The following is a 24057-nucleotide window of genomic DNA, read 5'->3' as shown; positions in this document are numbered from 1 at the left end:
TTAGCCCAAGGTATCACATTAAATAAACACAAACACACTTATCTGACTTTTCCAAAGAACACTGACACATTTCCCACCAACTAGCCAGAGGCATGAATGACAGTCAATAATTGTTAAGTCAGTAGCTTTCCACCTCTCCCTCACTCCCCCTCTCTGTATATATTTGCATCTGACAAACAAAGCACAGATGGTTTCTAATGTCTTATCTGCATACTTTGTTGTTTTGACAAACAGGGCAGACTGAACAGAGAGAGGCGGGGCGGGGCTAGTCGATGAGTTGGTACTTAGCCCAGTAGTTATACTGGTTTGGTTCCATGGAACTCAAGCAAGAACAAAGAATCACTTGAAATGTGCATGAACAGTGCACAAACTATTTAGACTCAAACTAACACAACCCCCAACGTGTCTAGTGAGAGGAGAGGAAAGAGAATTTTAATTGTGACATTTCTACTACTGGACTCCGAAGACTCCAAATATGTGTAGTGAGAGGAAAGGGACTTCTAACATTAATCTACAAGTACTGTAAGATCTGATAACACAGCAAAGATCAACATAACCTTTTTCTGATGTCCCGCGGAGGGTGTACAGCAGAATCCAGCAGCATGCGATACTGACAGAATGACAGGTGAGTGAATGAAACTCCTTCACACAGAACTGTTTAAAAACAGTAGCCACAGGGAATCAGGGGCTGGTGCAGACCTGACCTGACAAGCCCATACCTGCTTTTGCATCAATGGAACCTGGGTGCATTTTTATCCAATTATGGATCAGTTAGGGAATTTTGACTGATTGTGAAATGTTCAATGTGCTTCCCGGCAAGAGCTGTGTCAGTCAAATCAAATCAAAGTTTATTTGTCACGTGCGCCGAATACAACAGGTAGACCTTAGTGAAATGTTTACTTACAAGCTCTAACCAATAGTGCAAAAAAGGTATTAGGTGAACAATAGGTAGGTAAAGAAATAAATGTGAGTCCCTTCAATTCGTATGATGTATTACGTTACCAGACGGAAGTACACAAATTTACACTCAAGTTTACATCTGTTTAAAACTTCTTCAGGATCGGTGTCCCATCCACGGGACGGTTGAGCTAACGTAGGCTAATGCGATCAGCATGAGGTGGTAAATAACAAGAACATTTCCCAGGACATAGACATATCTCATATTCGCAAACAAGCTTAAAACTTCTCACGAGTCACCATCCCGGATCCGGGAGCACCCTCATCAGTAAAAAAGCTGACTAGCATAGCCTAGCATAGCGCCACAAGTAAATACTAGCATCTAAATATCATGAAATCACAAGTCCAAGACACCAGATGAAAGATACACATCTTGTGAATCCAGCCATCATTTCCGATTTTTTAAATGTTTTACAGCGAAAACACTATGTATTTCTATTAGCTAACCACGATAGCAAAAGACTCAACCGCATATTTTCACAATTTTTTTACCGCATAGGTAGCTATCACAAATTCGACCAAATAAAGATATAAATAGTCACTAACCAAGAAACAACTTCATCAGATGACAGTCTTATAACATATTTATTGTATAGCATATGTTTTGTTCGAAAAATTTGCATATTTCAGGTATAAATCATAGTTTTACATTGCAGCCACCATCACAAATCTCACCAAAGCAGCTAGAATAACTATAGAGACCAACGTGAAATACCTAAATACTCATCATAAAACATTTATGAAAAATACATGGTGTACAGCAAATGAAAGACAAACATCTTGTGAATCCAGCCAATATTTCAGATTTTTTAAGTGTTTTACAGCGAAAACACAATATAGCATTATATTAGCTTACTACAATAGCCTACCACACATCCGCATTCATTCAACGCAACGTTAGCGATAGCGAATAAACCAGCAAAAGATATACATTTTTTCACTAACCTTCACAATCTTCATCAGATGACAGTCCTATAACATCATATTACACAATACATATATGTTTTGTTCGAAAATGTGCATATTTAGCGGCACAAATCGTGGTTTTACAATGTGAATACGTAGTCAAAATGCAGAAATATTGTCCGGAGAAATCTTGGAGAGGCACCTAATCTAATCAAATAACTAATCATAAACTTTACTAAAAAATACATGTTGGACAGCAAATTAAAGATACACTAGTTCTTAATGCAACCGCTGTGTTCGATTTTTAAAAATAACTTTAGTACGACATACAGCTTACGTTATAGCGAGACAGCGCCCAAAATCAGGGCGGAAAATACGTCTAAACATTTGACAGAAATACGAAATAACATCATAAATGGTTCCTACTATTTGATGAGCTTCCATCAGAATCTTGTACAAGGTGTCCTTTGTCCAGAATAATCGTTGTTCGGTTGTAGAATGTCCTCTTCATCTGTCGAATTAGCAACCAAAGCTAGCCATGTGGCGCAGGAGTGTCCAACTCACCATAACGCAAAACAAAGAAAATACCGAAAATCGCAATAAACTGATATAACTCGGTTTAAAATAACTACTTTATGATGTTTTTAACATATATATCAAATAAAATCAGAGCCGGAGATATCTAACGTCTATAACGAAAGCTTTTCAGAACGCAATCCAGAGGTCCTTCTCGCGCCATGCTGAACAATGAAAAGACTGGTCACATCATTCTAAGAGGTCTTATTCCGCCTCAGATAAAGCTATACACCCCATTCCACCTCTCACTGCCTATTGACATCTAGTGGAAGGCGTATGCAGTGCATGTAGACCCATAGATTTCATGCAAATTAATAGGATGGCCCTGGAACAGAGCCCCCGATTTCAGATTTTTCAGTTCCTGACAGGAAGTTTGCTGCAAAATGAGTTCTGTTTTACTCAGATATAATTCAAACGGTTTTAGAAACTAGAGAGTGTTTTCTATCCAATAGTAATAATAATATGCATATTGTACGAGCAAGAATTGAGTACGAGGCAGTTTAATTTGGGAACGATTTTTTACAAAGTGAAAACAGCGCCCCCATATTGACAAAATAAAATTATTGTTAATCTAACTGCACCGTCCAATTTACAGTAGCTATTACAGTGAAATAACACCATACTATTGTTTGAGGAGAGTGGACAGTTTTGAACTTGAAAAGTTATTAATAAACCAATTAGGCGCATTAGGGCAGTCTTGACACAAAATCTTGAACGGAAATACAATGGTTCATTGGATCAGTCTAAAATTTTGCACATACATTGCTGCTATCTAATGGGCAAAATCTAAATTGCAACTGGCCTGGAATAATACATTATGGCCTTTCTGTTGCATTTCAAAGATGGTGTCATTTTAGGCGAAAATAGAAAAAACGGTGCGAATCCTTAATGTGGCCAGGTTGGCCTATGGCAGGGGTCCCAACCCAGCCACTACCGTAATTCCTCTGACTCTCAGCAACCCTGCCACCAGGAGTCTTCCCAGCCAATGCCCATTCTGCCACGCGCATTGCCTGAAGTCGGCACAGCCTGTCCCGGGACATCTTAAGTTACCAAGATGGCATAGCAGTCAGATGTCCTTTGTCCTCGTCTTGTCGTGTCCCGTATATATATATATATATATATTTACACCTTTCTTCGCATATCTTTATATATTTTATTTTCCAAAAACTCAACTTCAAATCACTTTCCTGCAACCCGTAAAGTATTATTTACCTCAAATCTGAAAATCCACAATAGAAGCTAACCAGAAGCTAGCCAGAAGCTAGCCAGAAGCTAGCCAGTTTACTGGCTAACGTTAGTATTTCAGCTAACCACGGTTTGTGGTCTTCAGCTATTCCTTTAGCTCGAAAATCTATCGCCACTTTTGTACAACGCGACTCAGACCAGAACATACCGGACCTATTTTTCTCCATATCCCCGGATTTCAACCGCAAGCTCTGGACATTTACACCTGGATTTCGCAGCTAGCTAGCTGCCACCCGTGTGACTATTGGCTTACGTCAATCCCGGAGCAAACATCAATTATTCCGGAGCTAGCCAGCTGAAGAATTTCATCAGCCACTTCTGGGCTACAATCACCTATCCGGACCCGTTTTACTGCCAATGCGGAGCCCCACCGGGCCTTCACGACTGGACTACCGACGTTATCTGCCCGAGGGAGTTATCCAACTGGCACCTCCGTCGCGACGTTACCTGAACGCCCATCTGCGGCCCGCTAATCGTTAGCTGTCTTATCGGCTGCTATTTGAATAAGTCTATCAGACAATTTGTCTTCGGTCACTATAACTATATCTATTTTGCCAATTGGATTGATCCCCTCTACCACACGGAACCCCACTAATCTACCGTCGGAAACGCACGAGGCTAAAAACAGACCTCCATCCTATGCTAGCTTGCTACCGATGGCCCGGCTAGCTGTCTGAATCGCCGTGACCCCAACCAACCTCTACTCACTGGACCCTTATGATCACTCGACTAAGCATGCCTCTCCTCAATGTCAATATGCCTTGTCCATTGCTGTTCTGGTTAGTGTTTATTGGCTTATTTCACTGTAGAGCCTCTAGCCCTGCTTACTATACCTTATCCAACCTTTCAGTTCCACCACCCACACATGCGATGACATCACCTGGTTTCAATGATGTTTCTAGAGACAATATCTCTCTCATCATCACTCAATACCTAGGTTTATCTCCACTGTATTCACATCCTACCATACCTTTGTCTGTACATTATTCCTTGAGGCTATTTTATCGCCCCCAGAAACTTCCTTTTACTCTCTGTTCTAGACGTTCTAGACGACCAATTCTCATAGCTTTTAGCCGTAACCTTATCCTACTCCTCCTCTGTTCCTCTGGTGATGTAGAGGTGAATCCAGGCCCTGCAGTGCCTAGCTCCACTCCTATTCCCCAGGCGCTCTCTTTTGATGACTTCTGTAACCGTAATAGCCTTGGTTTCATGCATGTTAACATTAGAAGCCTCCTCATTAAGTTTGTTTTATTCACTGCTTTAGCACACTCTGCCAACCCGGATGTTCTAGCCGTGTCTGAATCCTGGCTTAGGAAGACCACCAAAAATTCTGACATTTTCATCCCTAACTACAACATTTTCAGACAAGATAGAACGGCCAAAGGGGGCGGTGTTGCAATCTACTGCAAAGATAGCCTGCAGAGTTCTGTCCTACTATCCAGGTCTGTACCCAAACAATTTGAACTTCTACTTTTAAAAATCCACCTCTCTAAAAACAAGTCTCTCACCGTTGCCGCTTGCTATAGACCACCCTCTGCCCCCAGCTGTGCTCTGGACACCATATGTGAACTGATTGCCCCCATCTATCTTCAGAGCTCATGCTGCTAGGCGACCTAAACTGGAACATGCTTAACACCCCAGCCATCCTACAATCTAAGCTTGATGCCCTCAATCTCACACAAATGATCAATGAACCTACCAGGTACCACCCCAAAGCCGTAAACACGGGCACCCTCATAGATATCATCCTAACCAATTTGCCCTCTAAATACACCTCTCCTGTTTTCAACCAAGATCTCAGCGATCACTGCCTCATTGCCTGCATCCGTAATGGGTCAGCGGTCAAACGACCTCCACTCATTACTGTCAAACTCTCCCTGAAACACTTCAGCGAGCAGGCCTTTCTAATCGACCTGGCCGGGGTATCCTGGAAGGATATTGATCTCATCCCGTCAGTAGAGGATGCCTGGTTATTTTTTTTAAATGCCTTCCTCACCATCTTAAATAAGCATGCCCCATTCAAGAAATTTAGAACCAGGAACAGATATAGCCCTTGGTTCTCTCCAGACCTGACTGCCCTTAACCAACACAAAAACATCCTATGGCGTTCTGCATTAGCATCGAACAGCCCCCGTGATATGCAACTTTTCAGGGAAGCTAGAAACCAATATACACAGGCAGTTAGAAATGCCAAGGCTAGCTTTTTCAAGCAGAAATGTGCTTCCTGCAACACAAACTCAAAAAAGTTCTGGGACACTGTAAAGTCCATGAAGAACAAGAACATCTCCTCCCAGCTGCCCACTGCACTGAAGATAGGAAACACTGTCACCACCGATAAATCCACTATAATTGAGAATTTCAATAAGCATTTTTCTACGGCTGGCCATGCTTTCCACCTGGCTACCCCTACCCCGGTCAACAGCACTGCACCCCCACAGCTACTCGCCCAAGCTTTCCCCATTTCTCCTTCTCCCAAATCCAGTCAGCTGATGTTCTGAAAGAGCTGCAAAATCCGGACCCCTACAAATCAGCCGAGCTAGATCATCTGGACCCTTTCTTTCTAAAATTATCTGCTGAAATTGTTGCCACCCCTATTACTAGCCTGTTCAACCTCTCTTTCATGTCGTCTGAGATTCCTAAAGATTGGAAAGCAGCTGCGGTCATCCCCCTCTTCAAAGGGGGGGACACTCTTGACCCAAACTGCTACAGACCTATATCTATCCTACCCTGCCTTTCTAAGGTCTTTCGAAAGCCAAGTCAACAAACAGATTACCGACCATTTCGAATCCCACCATACCTTCTCCGCTATGCAATCTGGTTTCAGAGCTGGTCATGGGTGCACCTCAGCCATGCTCAAGGTCCTAAACGATATCTTAACCGCCATCGATAAGAAACAATACTGTGCAGCCGTATTCGTTGACCTGGCCAAGGCTATAGACTCTGTCAATCACCATATCGGCAGACTCGACAGCCTTGGTTTCTCAAATGATTGCCTAGCCTGGTTCACCAACTACTTCTCTGATAGAGTTCAGTGTGTCAAATCGGAGGGTCTATTGTCCGGGCCTCTGGCAGTCTCTATGGGGGGGATTTATTCACTGTTGGGTCCGGAGTCCACCTGTGGTAAATTCAATTGATTGGACATGATTTGGAAAGGCACACACCTGTCTATATACGGTCCCACAATTGACAGTGCATGTCAGAGCAAAAACCAAGCCATGGGGTTTGAAGGAATTGTCCGTAGAGCTCCGAGACAGGATTGTATCGAGGCACAGATCTGGGGACGGTACCAAAACATTTCTGCAGCCTTGAAGGTCCCCAAGACCACAGTGGCCTCCATTCTTAAATGGAAGAAGTTTGGAACCACCAATACTCTTCCTAGAGCTGGCCGCCCGGCCAAACTGAGCAATCGGAGGAGAAGGGCGTGGTCAGGGAGGTGACCAAGAACTCGATGGTCACTCTGACAGAGCACCAGAGTTGCTGCTCTGACAGCTGGTGCTTAAAGCTAGTGAGGGAGATAAGTGTGTAAATGACATCACCGAAGTCGAGGATTGGTAGGATGGTCAGTTTTACAAGGGTATGTTTGGCAGCATGAGTGAAGGATGCTTTGTTGCGGAATAGGAAGCCAATTCTAGATTTAACTTTGGATTGGAGATGTTTGATGTGAGTCTGGAAGGAGAGTTTACAGTCTAACCAGACACCTAGGTATTTGTAGTTGTCCACATATTCTAAGTCAGAGCCGTCCAGAGTAGTAATGTTGGACAGGCGGGCAGGTGCAGGCAGCGATCGGTTGAAGAGCATGCATTTAGTTTTACTTGTATTTAAGAGCAATTGGAGGCCACGGAAGGAGAGTTGTTTGGCATTGAAGCTCGTCTGGAGGGTTGTTAACAGTGTCCAAAGAAGGGCCAGAAGTATACAGAATGGTGTCGTCTGCGTAGAGGTGGATCAGAGACTCCCCAGCAGCAAGAGCGACATCATTGATGTATACAGAGAAGAGAGTCGGTCCAAGAATTGAACACTGTGGCACCCCCATAGAGACTGCCAGAGGCCCGGACAATAGACCCTCCGATTTGACACACTGAACTCTATCAGAGAAGTAGTTGGTGAACCAGGCTAGGCAATCATTTGAGAAACCAAGGCTGTCGAGTCTGCCGATATGGTGAATGACAGAGTCTATAGCCTTGGCCAGGTCAACGAATACGGCTGCACAGTAATGTTTCTTATCGATGGCGGTTAAGATATCGTTTAGGACCTTGAGCATGGCTGAGGTGCACCCATGACCAGCTCTGAAAGCAGATTGCATAGCGGAGAAGGTATGGTGGGATTCGAAATGGTCGGTAATCTGTTTGTTGACTTGGCTTTCGAAAGACCTTAGAAAGGCAGGGTAGGATAGATATAGGTCTGTAGCAGTTTGGCCATCTGTGGAGATGGGAGAACCTTCCAGAAGGACAACCATCTCTGCAGCATGCCACCAATCAGGCCTTTGTGGTAGAGTGGCCAGATGGAATCCACTCCTCAGTTAAAGGCACATGACAGCCTGCTTGGAGTTTGCCAAAAGGCACCTAAAGGACTCTCAGACAATGAGAAACACGATTCTCTGGTCTGATGAAACCAAGATTGAACTCTTTGGCCTGAAAGCCAAGCGTCACGTCTGGAGGAAACCTGGCACCATCCCTACGGGGAAGCATGGTGGTGGCAGTATCAGCTTGAACCAGTTTGAAATCTTTGGAGATACATGAAAATAGCTATGCAGCCATGCTCCCCAGCCATCCTGACAGAGCTTGAGATAATCTGCAGAGAGGAATGGGAGAAACTCCCCAAATACAGGTGTGCCAAGCTTGTAGCGTCATTCCCAAGAAGTCTCCAGGTTATAAATCGCTGCCGAAGGTGCTTTAACAAAGTACTGCGTAAAGGGTCTGAATACTTATGTAAATTGATATTTCGGGGGGGTTTTGCTTAAATTTATGGGGTATTGTGTGTAGATTGAGCGGGGGGAAAACTATTTAATACATTTTAGAATAAGGCTGTAACGGAAAACAAAATGTGGTAAAAGTCAAGGGGTCTGAATACTTTCCGAATGCACTTTATAGGCTGTAGTATTTGTTTTCAACAGAGTGCTGTTTGACTGTTGTACTGCATATAGTGTGTTATTGTTAACATAGCATTTGCCTCAGGCAGGTATAACCACTCATTTGCCTGTGGTTTGTAACATTTGCATGAGCGAATGCTTGCCTGACCAAAACAGCATAACTCCTGTTCACCTGAGGAAGCACTTCCTTATTCCAAAGTAACTGTCTAGTGCAATTTTGGACTGTACCTATAATCTGGTTTATTTAGGTAGGTAGACTATGACCCTGTCATGAAAAGAACACATTCAGTACTTTTACTGTGGCCTAGGCACGTGTGGAAATCTGCAAGAATTGGAGAGAAGTAAGGATTATGGTAATAACTCCACATTTCTCTAACAGTTAAATAACATCATAGAAATGATGATGATGATTTCAAATTGTGGTCAATGGTCATGACAGCAATGATGAAGATTGTGATGATGGTTATAGCGATGATGATAATGGGGCAATGGTGGTGATGAAGATGGTGATAATAACGATGATGGCAATGATGATGATGATTATGGTTAAAATCAGGGCTCAATATAAGGGGGTATGTGGGGGTATGCCATAATAAAAAGGGGAAAAAGCATGTCTCTTGTTTTGAAGGGGAAAAAATATATCCTTATTATATACTGAACAAAAATGTGAACACAACATGCAACTATTTCAAAGATTTTACAGAGTTACAGTTCATAGAAGGAAATCAGTCAATTTAAATGAATTCATTAGGCCCTAATCTATGGATTTCACATGACTGGGCAGGGGCGCAGCCATGGGTGGGCCTGGGAGAGCATAGGCCCACCATCTTGGGAGCCAGATCCACCCACTGGGGAGCCAGGCCCAACCAATCAGAATGAGTGTTTTCCCACCAAAGGGCTTTATTTCGCGACAATATTTATAGAATAAAGTGGCAATATTTAGAGAATAAAGTCTAAATTACAAAAATGAAGTGCCAATATTTCTAAAATAAAGTTTAAATTTAATTTTGAGAATGAACTAAACATCTTGAATTTTCTCCTTAAATGAAATACCAAAATCTAATTGCCTGTAGCTTAGGACCTGAAGCAAGGATATGCATGTTCTTGATATCATTTGAAAAGAAATTCTTAGAATTTTGTGGAAATGTGAAATTAATGTAGGAGAATATAACACATCAAGACTGGTAAAAGATAATACAAACAAAAAAAACATGCGTTTGGAATTTTATTTATGTTTCATCTTTGAAATGCAAGAGTAAGGCCATAATGTATTATTGCAGTTTAGGCACAATTTAGATTTTTTGCTACTAGATGACAGCAGTGTGTGTGCAAAGTTTCAGATTGATCCAATGAACCATTTCAATACTGGACAATATTTTGTATCAAGTATGCCCAAATGTGCCGAATTGGTCAATTGATACATTTTCAAGTACATAACTAGGTATGAAGGAGTTTATTTCATAGCTATGTCATCCACAGAGGAGCTAACTTCAAAACGGAAGTACTTTATAAGCACTGAACCAGTCATACGTGGTGTGATCATGGTTCATGACTTCTAATAACTTTCCTCCTGAATGGAGGGTTCTATTTATTAGTGGCATGTGTGTTGCCCATCAGAAGAGTGTTTTGGAGATTCCCTTACACGTGTTGCAATCTGAGTGACTACTAACTCCTCTGTCACTGTTATCAATAGCAATTTGACTTGTGAGGTCTCTAACCTTCTTACTGATTGTGGCTGGACTGACTGTGCTGGCATTGGTACTGGTACTCAAGGGGACCAGTTGTCCTACCGATGTATTCTGAAATGTTATCCTACAGGAACACATGATTATAGCATTTTACTAGTTGTATTGTAGTTGAATCTACACATGGCAAGGCGTGCCTATTTTTGCCATTTGTTTTGGAGGTGGAACGTCCACTGGACTTCTTTTACGACCAGTGTGGTACACCTCCGTAATATCTTAGATATTGTTCTTAGGTTATCCCCGTCCTCTCTGTTCTCCTGGGGAAGTTTACAACTAGATTTGTTATCTGCTCTGGCGGCCTTGTACAGTGTTGCATGTAGTCTCGACCCCCCCATCAGCTGCGATGAGGCTCATCATGGGTCTGGGCTAGTATTCCCCCCCTTTGTGTCTCGGGACCCCCCCACCAGCGGTTGGTGTTCGTATCCGAGGTACAAATGAAAAGATCGTACCCTATGTACGAGTTGTCAGCGGATGCGTTGCACTGAGGATGGCTGTAACCTTTTAACAAAATCTCCTGGTGTTTGTGCCTTAAAACATTCAGTGGCTGTCGAGGCCTGTCAGTCACAACAGCGTCCGCGTGTGGCAACCTCTTCAGTACCTGCAAACTGAGACGAGGATATCTGTCTGTGATATCGCAAGTGTTTCACCAGTGGGAGTCATCGGGTCAGTTGCTGGACTGACGCCATTAGTGTCATTGTAAGGGGTGACAGTCCCCCACAAAGCGGAAGATGTATCATCGGAAGCAGAGTACACTCTGCGCATCAATATTTTTCTTGCTGAGACGGCCGCAGTGCTTGCAGAAGTATCCGAAGGACAAGAGAAGTTCATCTCAACTACCGTGTTGCACAACTTCAAGGAGGAGGGAAGTTGCTTATTCACAGAGACTGTTGGCTCAAAATCATGAAAAGAATGGTCAATCGGGTTTGCTGGTGGAATGTGTCGAGATATGGTAATATCTCCTTGGATCTGATTCTGCACCAACAGATGTTTCGAAACATCTCTTTCTCAAAAGGGTTCTTTGACAAATACCCCTCGTGAATGACTGTGTTGCAGCTAGCATTAGGGGAAGACAGTGTGGTCAGTGGAGAAGGCACTGTGACCTGTGACCATACATAGTTGGTTTTCCAATCCATCAGTGGGAGTAGCCGATCCATCAAGTCTGCTCCAGGGGTTCAGATTCGAGACTGGTAACATACACAGGGTGAACGAGCAATACGTCCTGGAAGTGTAGTTTCAGCATGATTCTCAATGTGAGAGGCCAGGTAGTCTGGGTGAAACCTCGAAGTGTAGTGTCGGATCCTTGCACTTTTAACCAACGTTTAGTTGGCTTCAAAACCCTTTTGAGATCATCAAACAATGAATCAATTAGCACATGACAAGTTAAGCATTCCTCCAGGACTATTTCCAGGTATTGCCGTTTAGAGTCACGTTTAGTGGACATATTCCCCACAAAGTGGAGTGGTTGTTCGCAATGACGTGATGTGCCATTTCTGTTCAAGGTGAAAGCAGATTGACTTTTCGGATTTTGAGTGGACTTGGCTTTAGCAAAACTTTTGACCTTTTTCTTCGCAACCTTTGTATCAGAGTCTATAGATAAAGCCTGTTGGCTTGTTTCTTGATCGAGTAGGCCCTGGATAGGGTCTCGAGTGAGAGCGGGAGAAATTTGATTTGTAACTTCCTTGCTAAGGGTGTTAATTCTTGCGGACCTGGTGTCCAGCAATACCCAGTCTTGTCCTTGTGACTGATCTTTTACCCTTTTCTAAAAAAAATCTCGCTTTAGTTCTTCATGTAGCGGAACTTCTAGAGAACATTGGTCTACGTTTTGATCGTCCTTTAACCCTTTGTTACCCTTGTGCTCTGACACTTTGTGTGGGTTGGGTGGAGGAACGTAGCGAACCGGTCAATTGTAGCGGTAGTCATTTCGATGGCTTCATACTTTACAGTTATTTTGACCGCGGTGGTTATTGAAGTCGTGGTTTCATGGTAGAAACCATTGTTGTGCGTCATTCCTCAACGCTCCAATACCTGATAATGCACCCTCTAACTGGAGTGAGTGCTCCTGGACAAACTTCAAAACCGAGATGTCAGGGCTCTTAGCGTGCTGATCTTTTGATGCCTCAAAAGCTGTGCTTGCAAGCTCTCCGAGTTGTAAGATAGGCCAGCCAATGTGGGCTGTAGGGCCCAAGTAATTAATGAAGGTAGGATACATGTTCGACAGAAACATTCGTTTGAATGGTAACAGCTCTTCCATTCCTGTTTCAGTGAGTAGGCCAAAGTAAGCTGAACGAAGCCTATGATAGTAAGCTTGTGGGTGTTCATTCCGAGCTTGTTTGACAGTGTTAGCCAGTGAGCTATCGTGTTTGCGAGTAGCAGAACCACTGGATTCTAATTTCAATGCTGTGGCAAGGTTAGCGTAGTCATTTAGCATGTGTTGCTGTCGTAGACGAACTAACCTCGTCACGTGTCTATTCGACATTCACTTCAACAGGTAAACCCTGTCAGAACCCGTAGCGTTCGGGTAGCCATCCAATGCCTCATCTGTCAGCTAGGAACTTCTCAGTATCGTTTGGCTGACCTGGAACGGGGTCAAAGGTGGGGACATTTTTGACGAGTTTGTCAAGGCATTCCGCGCCAAGCGGGTGGAAAGGGTTGGCTTTATCCTGTGGGGAAATTGGGGCCGAAAGGTCAAGAGGAGAAGCCAAGCTTTGGCTTTGTTGGCGAAGATGCGCCATATTACTCAGTGCCGAATGGCCAAGAGGAGAAGACTGAGGGACACGAGGGAGGCAAAATCTGAAACCTTCTATTGTCTTCACTCCTTTGAATACCAGGCTCTGGTTGCTTGGTTGGGTAGTCACGCTGCAGCACGTGACCATTCTGGAATTCCACCAGATTGTACCTAAGGGTGGTATTCTGCTGCATTGCATTAGAGTACTGATTTTGGACACGTGAGTGTCTCAATTGCTCCTTTCGGTCTCATACCTATCTGTCATGGTTTGCGGATAGAGGTCTTGAGTACAGAGCGAGAGATTTAGTGATGAGATTTCCTCCCTTTGCTTAGAAATCAATATTTCTATCTTCATGACTTGAGTTCTCTCCTCATTCATTTGGTTAGCGACTTCAATGAGTCCTGTTTTGTCATCCAACTTAGCTATTGTGTTCATTAACTGATCGTCTTTGATCTGCAGCATTTGGAGTAGAACATTGTTACTTTGAGTAACATTCAACAAAACTGCCTGCATGTTATCACATTTCGTGCTCCTGTTTGTAGATAACTCGACAGATTTATCTAGTTTGGAGTGGACTACATTGTATTTAGTTTTGGCTAAATTGAGTTATTCCTGTAGAAAACTATTTTTTTAAAGATTTTGTGCTCGTTCATCATCATAAGTATTTGCAGTTACTTTTAATTGTTCCGATTTCAAACGCAGTTCCTCAGCTTGCAGAATGTTTTAATTTCCTGCTTTTGTCAATAGTTGCTCGGTTCTCTCCACCTGTCCCTTCATGTCAGCCATGTCTTGCACGTGTTTCTGCTGAGCACTGCGGTACTGGACCAATGCCAATCTGTGATGGCGATACATAAGGGCTAAAGTGGAGAGAACCGTTACAAAGCCTGTGTTTGATGGTTGATTTTAGAGAACGTTGTTCGCAATTTCTGCTGTTTTTCCACTAATGGCATAATTAGTATTTGTATCACTGCTGAGGTCAGAGATCAATCCATTTATGGGTGAGGGTTCACTAATTAGCGGGGGAGTGGGGACTACCCCCTCTGATAGCTTGCACATTATTAGAACATTAAAAACATTAAATTGGGTTTTGGAATACGATGGAAGCTGCAAAGACGATTTTAATCTCTTTATAGACGTTAATGAACTATCACTACTCTATCCGTAATGTGGGAGTTGAACGTGAATGAATTTGCAAAAGCAAATTGAATTGAATAATCAATGATAATGATACCTGGATAGGCTATCTGGGAATTCAACTTCAATTAACCTGAAAGCGTTGCTTCATCTAGGTTAATATGGAAAAGTTTAAAATGTCTCATTTACTTGGAAGAACCTGAAAAGGTATTTGACAATTTAACTTATTAAATTGAATGAGAAGATTACATACAATCAATTGAGATTGGCTGAATTATCATAAGTGTGAACCGTAGTTCAAACGTTAGGGTACATTCACCACTAGGGTTACTTATTCATAAAGCCACATGGGATTCCCGCGAAGGCGGGACTTCCTTCAGTACTGGGTAGTACTGAATAAGCTTTGCAAAAGCAAATTTGACTGATTAATCAATGTTAATGATAAATCAAACCTGTATAGGCTATTTGGGAATTAAACTTTAATTAACCTGATAGCGTTGCTGTATCAAGGTTAATGTGGAAAAGTTTAAATTGTCTCATTTGTAGAAACCAATCAATTTGGATAATATTTCAAATGTCCATTTGAAAAAGGTAAGTCTGGCAATTTTACTTATTAGTTCAATTGAATGAGACATCGATATCCAATCAGTTGAGACTGGCTGGATATCATAAGTAACCACTTGTTAAACGTGATACACGTTGGGTGTCACCTAAATAATTATGTTAAAAAAATGTACTGCTGATTCTTCACACCCCAGGGGTCACTGATCACAGAAAGCTGAAATCAAACGGAAGTACAAAGCGGCGGGACTTCCGTCGCCCAAGACGGAGGAATTACAACGTGACACAGGAAAAACAAAATGGTTGCTCTTCCTTTGTTAGCTTAGCATCTCGTGTAAGCTAATTCTACTTTGTACACTTTCAAGCATAACATCCTTAAACAAGGAAACAGTTTTACTAGTAATCATCTTGCTTTCAAACCATTTTCGGCATTCTCGGCATTCTTCTTTGCTAGCACTAAGTTACCGGAACTCATTGTAATTTTAGGAAAAAGATACGCCTGTGTCCTACCCACGCTACTGAAAATGTGGGGAACTGAGAATTATCCCTTGGTCAGCTAATATCTCCTCAAATTTCAATCGGCTGGCTCTGTGTCCTCCCTCGAGAAATTAATAATGACCGAGTCTACCCGGTTCTGAAACGCGGGACACAGAAATAGCACGTTTGGCCCAACGCGTCTATTTCTCAAATTTCTATAATTATCTAGATTGTTATCCAAGTACCAGAAATGTAATCACTAACTTTATCAACTCATAAAACACCCTGACGTCATCAGATACGCGACACCGGGACAATTTCTATGGTCAAACACACACAACCAACAATTCCTGTCTAAAGCTCCAATGCTGTATCACATAATCTGGGTGTATAATGCAATCTGCTTTTCAATTTTATATAGGCTGAATCAAAATAAATGCCTCATTCTATCTTAGATTCAAAATGTTGTGTCTGAGTATCATTAAATGTGAAGACTGTTATTTTATCAAATCAATTCTCTGTGTAATTATTATTACGTGAATAAACTAATCATGTAAACTGTAATTAACTAGGGAGTCGGGGCATCATGGGAAAATGTTTATAGAGTCTTTATTTCCCGAATCGACTCTTCAGATATTTTCATATCTCATCGAGTACAGTCTTGTATTAATGTATTATTATTGCTTCATCAGTTCTCATTGCTGAATGTCGCAAACCCTTGGTTATCTGCACGAACGCGAGCATAAATTATGAATCAGCGATATACAAATTGGCTTATTTATTTAATTAACTGCGTGGTCTGGTGTGAATTGAGTCACAGGGACTTTTATACTTTGGTAGAAAAGGGCAATCTCATCATGTTTGTGCCCACCTGGGCGTGGCTACTGTGCATAAGTTACCATAAAACAATCAATTCTCATTTAGAAGACTAAATCACATTGTTATCTTTTCAAAAGTATTCATATACTTATTCATTCATCTTATACAACCTTCAGATGTAAACCTGACAGCTGGAAAATGTACACTTTAAAAGATATAGTTATGTGTGTTTCCTGTCCTTCATGAGATCACCAAATGAAACACACTCAACATGATTGTCCCTTAAGTGTCCACGGACCCTTCCCACATTCTCAAAAATAGAAATATTGTTTAATTCTCCAATTTTGTTGATTAGGAGTTTTGGGAAGAAGACTGTCTTTGTTCTCCATAGGCTCTCTCCCTCCATACTCCAAGGCAGCGAAGAGAGAGAGTTTCTAGAAGGAATTTATGACCGTTGTAAAACCTGATGTGGGAGAGGGAGTGAGGGGGGAGGCACAATATACACCCCAAAAGGGCCACGTCGTGATACCTGTTTGAACGAGTGTATTAGATAATTAAACTGACCCTTACAAAAAAGATTGCAGTTTTGAAACTGCAGTAAAAGTGCAGTAACGGCAGTCGACTGTGCTATTTTGGACGCAGTAATTGCGGAATAATTACAGTGCACTCGAACTGCAGTTGCACTGCAAAATTACTGCAGTAAAAAAACAGTGTTGTTTTGGATGCAGTATTTGCACCATACTGCAGTTATACTGCACTCTAACTGCAGTTATACTGTAGTGTACTGCAGTTCCTATATACTGCACTCAAACAGCAATCTTTTTCGTAAGGGTATGGCCATTTGTTTGTTTTGACCCTACTTTTTACAACTCACACACACACTCCTGCATGAATACACACCCAAACCGCCCATCTCTACCTATGTATGTAACCACGAATCCTCCTGAAAAGAATCTGTGGACCTTTTCTAGGTCCTAATACTTAGAATAATATGGTTATTATTTGCTAAAAGAGCAACGATTTCTTTCTTACTGAAGCCAAGTATAGTTTCACCAGGTCATCATTCAAACTAACAGAGCTCCAGAATTCCTTTGTGGAGATGGGAGAAACTTCCAGAACGACAACCATCTCTGCATCACGCCACCAATCAGGCCTTTATGGTAGATTGGCCAGACGGAAACCACTCTTCAGTAAAAGGCATATGACAGTCCGCTTGGAGTTTGCTAAAAGACACCTAAAGGACTCTCAGACCATCAGAAACATGATTTTCTGGTCTGATGAAACTAAGATTGAACTCTTAGGCCTGAAAGCCAAGCGTCATGTCTGGAGGAAACCTGGCATCATCCCTACGGTGAAGCATGGTGGTGGCAGCATCTGATGTGGGAATGTTTTTCAGCAGCAGAGACTGGGTGACTGGGTGACTAGTCAGGATCGAGGGAAAGATGAACGAAGCAAAGTACAGAGAGATCCTTGATGAAAACCTGCTCCAGAGGGTACAGGACCTCAGACTGGGGTGAAGGTTCACCTCCAACAGGAAAACGACTCTAAGCACATAGCCAAGACAACGCAGGAGTGGCTTTGGGACAAGTCTCTGAATGTCCCTTAGTGGCCCAACCAGAGCCCGGACTTGAACCCGATCAAACATCTCTGGAGAGACCTGAAAATGGTTGTGCAGCAACGCTCCCCATCCAACCTGACCGAGCTTGAGAGGATCTGCAAAGAAGAATGGGAGAAACTCCCCAAATACAGGTATGCCAAGCTGGTAGCATCAAACTAAAGAAGACTCCAGGCTGTAAACACTGCAAAAGGTGCTTGAACAAAGTACTGAGTAAAGGGTCTGAATAATTATGTAAATGTTATATCTTTTTTTTTTATACATTTGCAAAAGTTCTAAAAACTGTTTTTGCTTTGTCATTATGGAGTATTGCGTATAGATTGATGAGGGGGAAAACAATTTAATATGTTTTAGAATAAGGCTGTAACGTAACAAATGTGGAAAAAGTCAAGGGGTTACATGTCATTATTCTCGAAATATTGCCACTTTATTCTTGAAATATTGCCACTTTATTCTGGAAATATTGCACCTTTATTCAGAAAATGTTATTTCGACCTTATTGTCGAAATATTGCAGCTTTATTTTCAAAATATTACCACATTTTGAAAATATTGGCATGCAAAAAATGATAATCTTTGTACCACCACCCCTCGCTTTTTTTGTTTTTTGACTTGGCCCTAATACTCTTCTGCAGACCAACACTTTACATATTTTTGTTCAGTTTATAAAGCGATCTATAATGACGTGTAACTCCGCAACACTTTAGGCGGAAAAACAAGCTTTACATTTCACAAGAAAGACAGGATTCCGATGCACATATGGATATATTTGGTTCATTGACATTGAGGCTGAGCTATGACCTTCTAAAGTCGAGGAGACAAAACAATTGACTTTGCTAGGGAAGTAATCTAATGCGTGACTGTCGCCATCAATTGAGCTAATCACTTTTTGAAAAGATGTTTAACTAAATTAATACTTGAGGGTTGAAATAAATGATGCTACAATATATTTGTTATTGGAATAACATTTGTAAAAAATAGTATAGACTTTTTCCCCCCCATACTTATTGTCATGAAATCGCTAATCCAACTGAAAAGATTTGGCGTGGGTCCTCAGATCCTCAAAAAGTTCCACAGCTGCACCATCGAGAGCATCATGACTGGTTGCATCACTGCCTGGTATGGCAACTGCTCGGCCTCCGACCGCAAGGCACTACAGAGCGTAGTACGTCACCGGGGCCAGAGGAAGGCTCTAAAAATGGTCAAAGATTCCAGCCACTCTAGTCATAGACTGTTCTTTCTGCTACCGCACGGCAAGCGGTACCGGAGCGCCAAGTCTAGGTCCAAAATGGCTTCTTAACAGCTTCAAATGGCTACCCAGATCATTTGCATTGCCCCTCCCCACCCCCTCTTTTACGCTGCTGCTACTCTCTGTTTATTATCTATGCATAGTCACTTTAATAACTCTACCTACCTATAACTCTATGTACATATTACCTCGACTAACCGGTGCCTCCGCACATTTACTCTGTACCGGTACCCCATGTATATTGCCTCGCTACTGTTATTTTACTGCTGCTCTTTAATTATTTGTAACTTTTTCACTTATCTATTTTTAACTTAACACTTATTTTTCTTAAAACTGCATTGTTGTATAAGGGCTTGTAAGTAAGCATTTCACTGTCAGGTTGTATTTGACACGTGACAAATACAATTGGATTTGAAAAGATGTAATGAGTCATGTTACACTACATTGAATTACAGGAAATTCTCTTCAAAACAACAAAGAATTTCTACATATTTCTACAATAATTAAAGTAGACCCAAATACAGGATCCAGTCAGCATTCTTGCGCCCAACCTTGACTTCACACACATCTTTAAATTATTTGGTCTTTCACACTATCTAGTGTAAGTCAGTGGAACAATTCATATTCCCTACAATGGGCTAAATATAGGGTAATTAGTGTGTTTGTGTACTGGAAGAACACTACTGCTATTTTCCATACTTCTTTTATTCCACTTCTTCCCAGTTTTGCCGGTGCAACTAGGCCTACTTATTTGAAGTCTGATATGCCAATAGTTGTCTTTGAAAAAACATTTAATGACGGTATGCATTTTTGTAGGCATTTTCATATCAGCTATGTCCTGGACATTGTTGATTGTAAGTCATAAAACATTTGAAAAGAACATATTGAAATGCCCCTTGCCTCAAGTATCTTGTTTTGTCCTTTTAGTACTTCAAACCAATTCGTCAAGTTTTAAATGTTCATTCAACGTTCAAAGCATCCTGAATACACCTGACTTGTGATTGTATTTTCATTCCATTCTGGTCAACATCGTAGATGTTCGCTTTGCTATTTTCTAATACTGAACATAGCATACCCCTTCTTAACAATTAACAAGTTGACCCCTGGTTATGATAGTAATAATAATGTGTCTCTCTTTCCCCAGCTCCGTGGCTTGAAACTTCCCACGGGCTTGACTCCACCCTTCCACCAGTGACCCTTCCCCTTTGCAACCACACGGCGACGGCATTGACTAGCAACCAGTCCTGTAGCGGTGATGATGAGGTCTTTAAGTACAGAGCCTACACCGTCACCTATCTACTTGTGTTCCCTATAGCATTGCTTTTCAACAGCGGAGCGCTGTTCGTGTTCCTGCGACTGAAGCCCAAACGCTCTCCCTCTTCCATTCTCATGACCAACCTTGCCCTATCAGACGCATGCTTCTCCCTTACCCTGCCGTTTCGATTGGCCTACTACTTCAGGGGCGCTCACTGGGAACTCCCTGATTGGCTGTGCCGACTCTGTGTGTTCTGCTTCTACCTCAACCTCTACACCAGGTACGCATGTGCATGTAACAGTATAACTTTAGACCGTCCCCTCGCCCCGACACGGGCGCGAACCAGGGACCCTCTGCACACATCAACAACAGTCACCCACGAAGCGTCGTTACCCATCGCTCCACAAAAGCCAAGGGGAACCACTACTTCTAGGTTTCAGAGCAAGTGACGTAACTGATTGAAACACTATTAGCGCGTACCCGCTAACTAGCTAGCCATTTCACATCCGTTACATGCACACACACTGCAAAACAGCTGTACACTAAAAAAACACAAACACACACACACACACACACAGTTATTATAATGTGAGGTGACCCTGCTTGCCCAGAAAGGCACCTAACTAATAAGCTATATTATTATTCCCTTTCCCTATAGCATTCTCTTCCTGACTGGACTGAGCGTGCTCCGTTGGCTGGCCGTGCTGAAGCCTCTTCATCATCGAGCCTTGGCCACGCCCCACCGAGCTTCATTGGCCTGTTTGGGCATCTGGCTGTTTGTGGGTGGAACTTCGGTACCCTTCCTATTTTCGGGGACCAGGGTGAGGGCGGGACTAACACGCTGCTTCGAGCCCCGTAACTCAGCCTCCTGGAAGAGGATCTTCATTCTCAACTACGTGGGCGTGACATTCGGCTTCCTGATCCCATTCGTCACCATCCTTGGTTGCTACGGCAGCATCATCCGCCGACTGACAGCTACAGCCATAAGCCAGAAGCTACAGACAGGGAGCCTGAAGCGTAGCCAGGGGAGACGTCGTCGCCAGTCTCTGCGTCTAGTCGCCATGGTGATCTTCACATTTCTGCTGTGCTTCCTGCCCTATCACGTGGCTCGCTCGATGCACCTGCACTCTGTGGTGGGCGGGTGGGGCTGCGTTGTTACTGCAACACAGCAGCGGGTGTTGGTGGTGACGCTGTGTCTGGCGGCGGCCAACAGCGTGCTGAACCCTCTGTTGTATTACTGTGCCGGGGAGTCCTTCAGAACGGCCATACGCAACGCCTTGTCACGACAACGGTCCCTCTCCTCCCTCACTCAGGGCAGCTTGCTGTACTCTCACAGGAAGAGGAGTATTCCAACAAGGACTTCAAAACCCACAATGCTAGACACACCCCTCGCTCAACCCCTAACCCTTCCTGAGTCCATACCAGACACACTCAGCCCTGTGAACGACAGTCCATAAAGGGTTCAAAACCTCTCCAGAATCAGAGACACCTTTCTGCATGTGTAAAAGGGAGCCCTGAGGCCTGAACCAGAAACACACACACACACCAAAGACTGAACCCTAACATCCTCTAGGAACATAAGACACTAAAGGTTACTACCGTACAAGCGCCACTCTGTTGATCTACGTGCGTGCATGCACGTGGGTGGAGTTGGATTCTTGGAGTGGCAGAAACATTTTGGTAACATGATATCCTCGCCGGTGCCAATTCCATTCACAAGGGGACGATAGAAACGTTTTTTCATTTGTGTATTTTAATTTTGTAAGGGAAGAGTCACCTTCCCTTGCTGATAGTAGCCAGCCATTACCTAGCTGGCAGCCTGGCTAGCTGGCTTTAGCCTGGCTAAAAACATAGCAAGCTAGCCTTTTTAGCTTTCTCATCTTCATGTGATATAATCAGAAAAAGTCACATGGCTAGCTAGTTGGCTACTGTCATGACTGTCCTGTGAGGATCACAAAGGGTCAGATCAGCTTGGCAATGGTTGACAATAACCAGACCTTATCTCACCCACAGAAGAGGTGAGGAGGGAACTTGGCCGGTTTGACAGTTCACACCCTGTTGTAAATTACAGGAGAAGAGGGGGGGGGCGTTCTCCCCCTACAGTAAAATCCACGAGAGGAATGTCTTTGTTAACAGGCTTTTCCTGCCGAAACTCTAACAGGGTCAAAAGTGGATACTGGAACAATAATTCTAACATAAGAATGTGGGGAATGGTCAGTGGGGAGTTATAGAAAACTAATGTCATATTGGTTTTGATTTTGTGATGTCGTTAAAAATTATATGGACAAAATACTGTAACTTGGAAAGTATATCCCCTTTATCTGTCAAGTTTCCATCCAATACGTTGTGCATATAATATGAAAAGATTAAAGTATTTTTGTTAAGATAGGGACATGATTTTAAGAGCCATAATAGAAAATAGTTTTACATAACTTTGTGCATAGTAAGTAAACACGCCCCAAGTGAGGTTAGAGAGCATGTCAGACTGACAGAACCGTCCTCTTTGGCCAGAGGGCATAAAAGGACTGCTAACAGAGATTAACATTAGACTAGGAAAGACAGGGAGTTGCAGCCCACATCTAAAGTGGTTTAAACGCGGAATCTCAGAGACCAGGAAATGTGAGGCAGGAGCTACATGTTTGAAATGGTTGCAACTTTGAACCTGAATACGAGGTGAAGAAATAAACTCACCTTCCTTTAGACCAGAGAGACGGCGAGCTGCAGCTCATTTCCATCGTGGTGCGAATCCTGAATACCAACACGAGGGGGAAAACAAACTCCCCTCTCAGACAATCCCTGAGACAGCTGATTAGATATCTTGAGTCAAATATCTAGAATAGCAAAACTAAGTGAGACTATCCTACTACGCTCATCACCAATGGGAACTGTCGACATGGTTGGCTAACTATCTTACAGAGTGAACAACAGTAGAAGAGGGGGAAAGGGGAGATCCCTTTCGGACAATCAGAGCCATACAGTTTGCCGATGAAAAGCCAACAACCTTCCCAAGGAGGGCTGGTTCCGACCGAAAAAAGGCTCTCACATGTAAATACATTCATGATTTCTTGTTCAAAATGGGCAGCGGTTCGTGTGCAAACTATATGATTACTGTGAGAATAATTCTGAAATGTATTGACGATATGTGTCTTTTTCTCTCCCTCTCTCTCCCTCTCCATGTCGTTGTGTAAAAAGCCACCATATTGTAAAAGTCCGCTAGGGACCTTTGTCTCATGTATTAAGTGTGTATGTTATCCTGTTATTATTTAGTTAGCTAGTAAATGAATAATTAAACCAATTTGTGTAGTACTGAATCATGAGTACGGCTGGGGTTTTTGAAGATGCATGAGCTTACGAATTATGATATGATAAGATGCCCTGATCTGTTTCACCTGTCTTTGTAATTGTCTCCACCCCCCTCCAGGTGTCGCCCATCTTCCCCATTATCCCCTGTGTTTGTCTTGTTTATTCAAACCTACCAGCGTTTTGTGTCTCAGCTCCTGCTTTTTCCAGTTTCTCTTTTTCTCGTCCTCCTGGTTTTTGACCCTTGCCTGTCCTGACCCTGTACCCGCCCACCTGACCACTCTGCCTGTCCCTGACCCTGAGCCTGCCTGCCGTCCTGTACCTTGGCCTCTACTCTGGATTATTGAACCCTGCCTGGCTTGACCTGTCGTTTGCCTGCCCCTGTTACAATAAACATTGTTACTTCA

General features: G+C 42.8%; 1 protein-coding gene across 1 annotated transcript; it reads left to right on the top strand.

The window, feature by feature from the left end:
• Nucleotides 1-321: 321 nt before the first annotated feature.
• On the top strand, nt 322-24057 carry LOC139562301 (cysteinyl leukotriene receptor 2-like). Its single transcript, XM_071379889.1, has 3 exons — nt 322-625; nt 20240-20630; nt 21009-24057. The coding sequence occupies exons 1-3, from the start codon at nt 619-621 to the stop codon at nt 21805-21807; spliced, it is 1197 nt and encodes a 398-aa protein (XP_071235990.1). The 5' UTR covers nt 322-618; the 3' UTR covers nt 21808-24057.

The sequence above is a fragment of the Salvelinus alpinus genome, chromosome 2 (genome assembly GCF_045679555.1).
Source record: "Salvelinus alpinus chromosome 2, SLU_Salpinus.1, whole genome shotgun sequence".
Taxonomy (NCBI): Eukaryota; Metazoa; Chordata; class Actinopteri; order Salmoniformes; family Salmonidae; genus Salvelinus; species Salvelinus alpinus.
The sequence above is the reverse complement of the archived record's forward strand: the minus strand, read 5'-3'. Positions and strand labels throughout refer to the sequence as shown.

Bases quoted from the DNA above. Each gene is read 5' to 3' on its own strand.
- LOC139562301 (XM_071379889.1), top strand. The intron at 20,631-21,008 runs GTACGCATGTGC...CTTTCCCTATAG, and splicing joins TACCTCAACCTCTACACCAG to CATTCTCTTCCTGACTGGAC.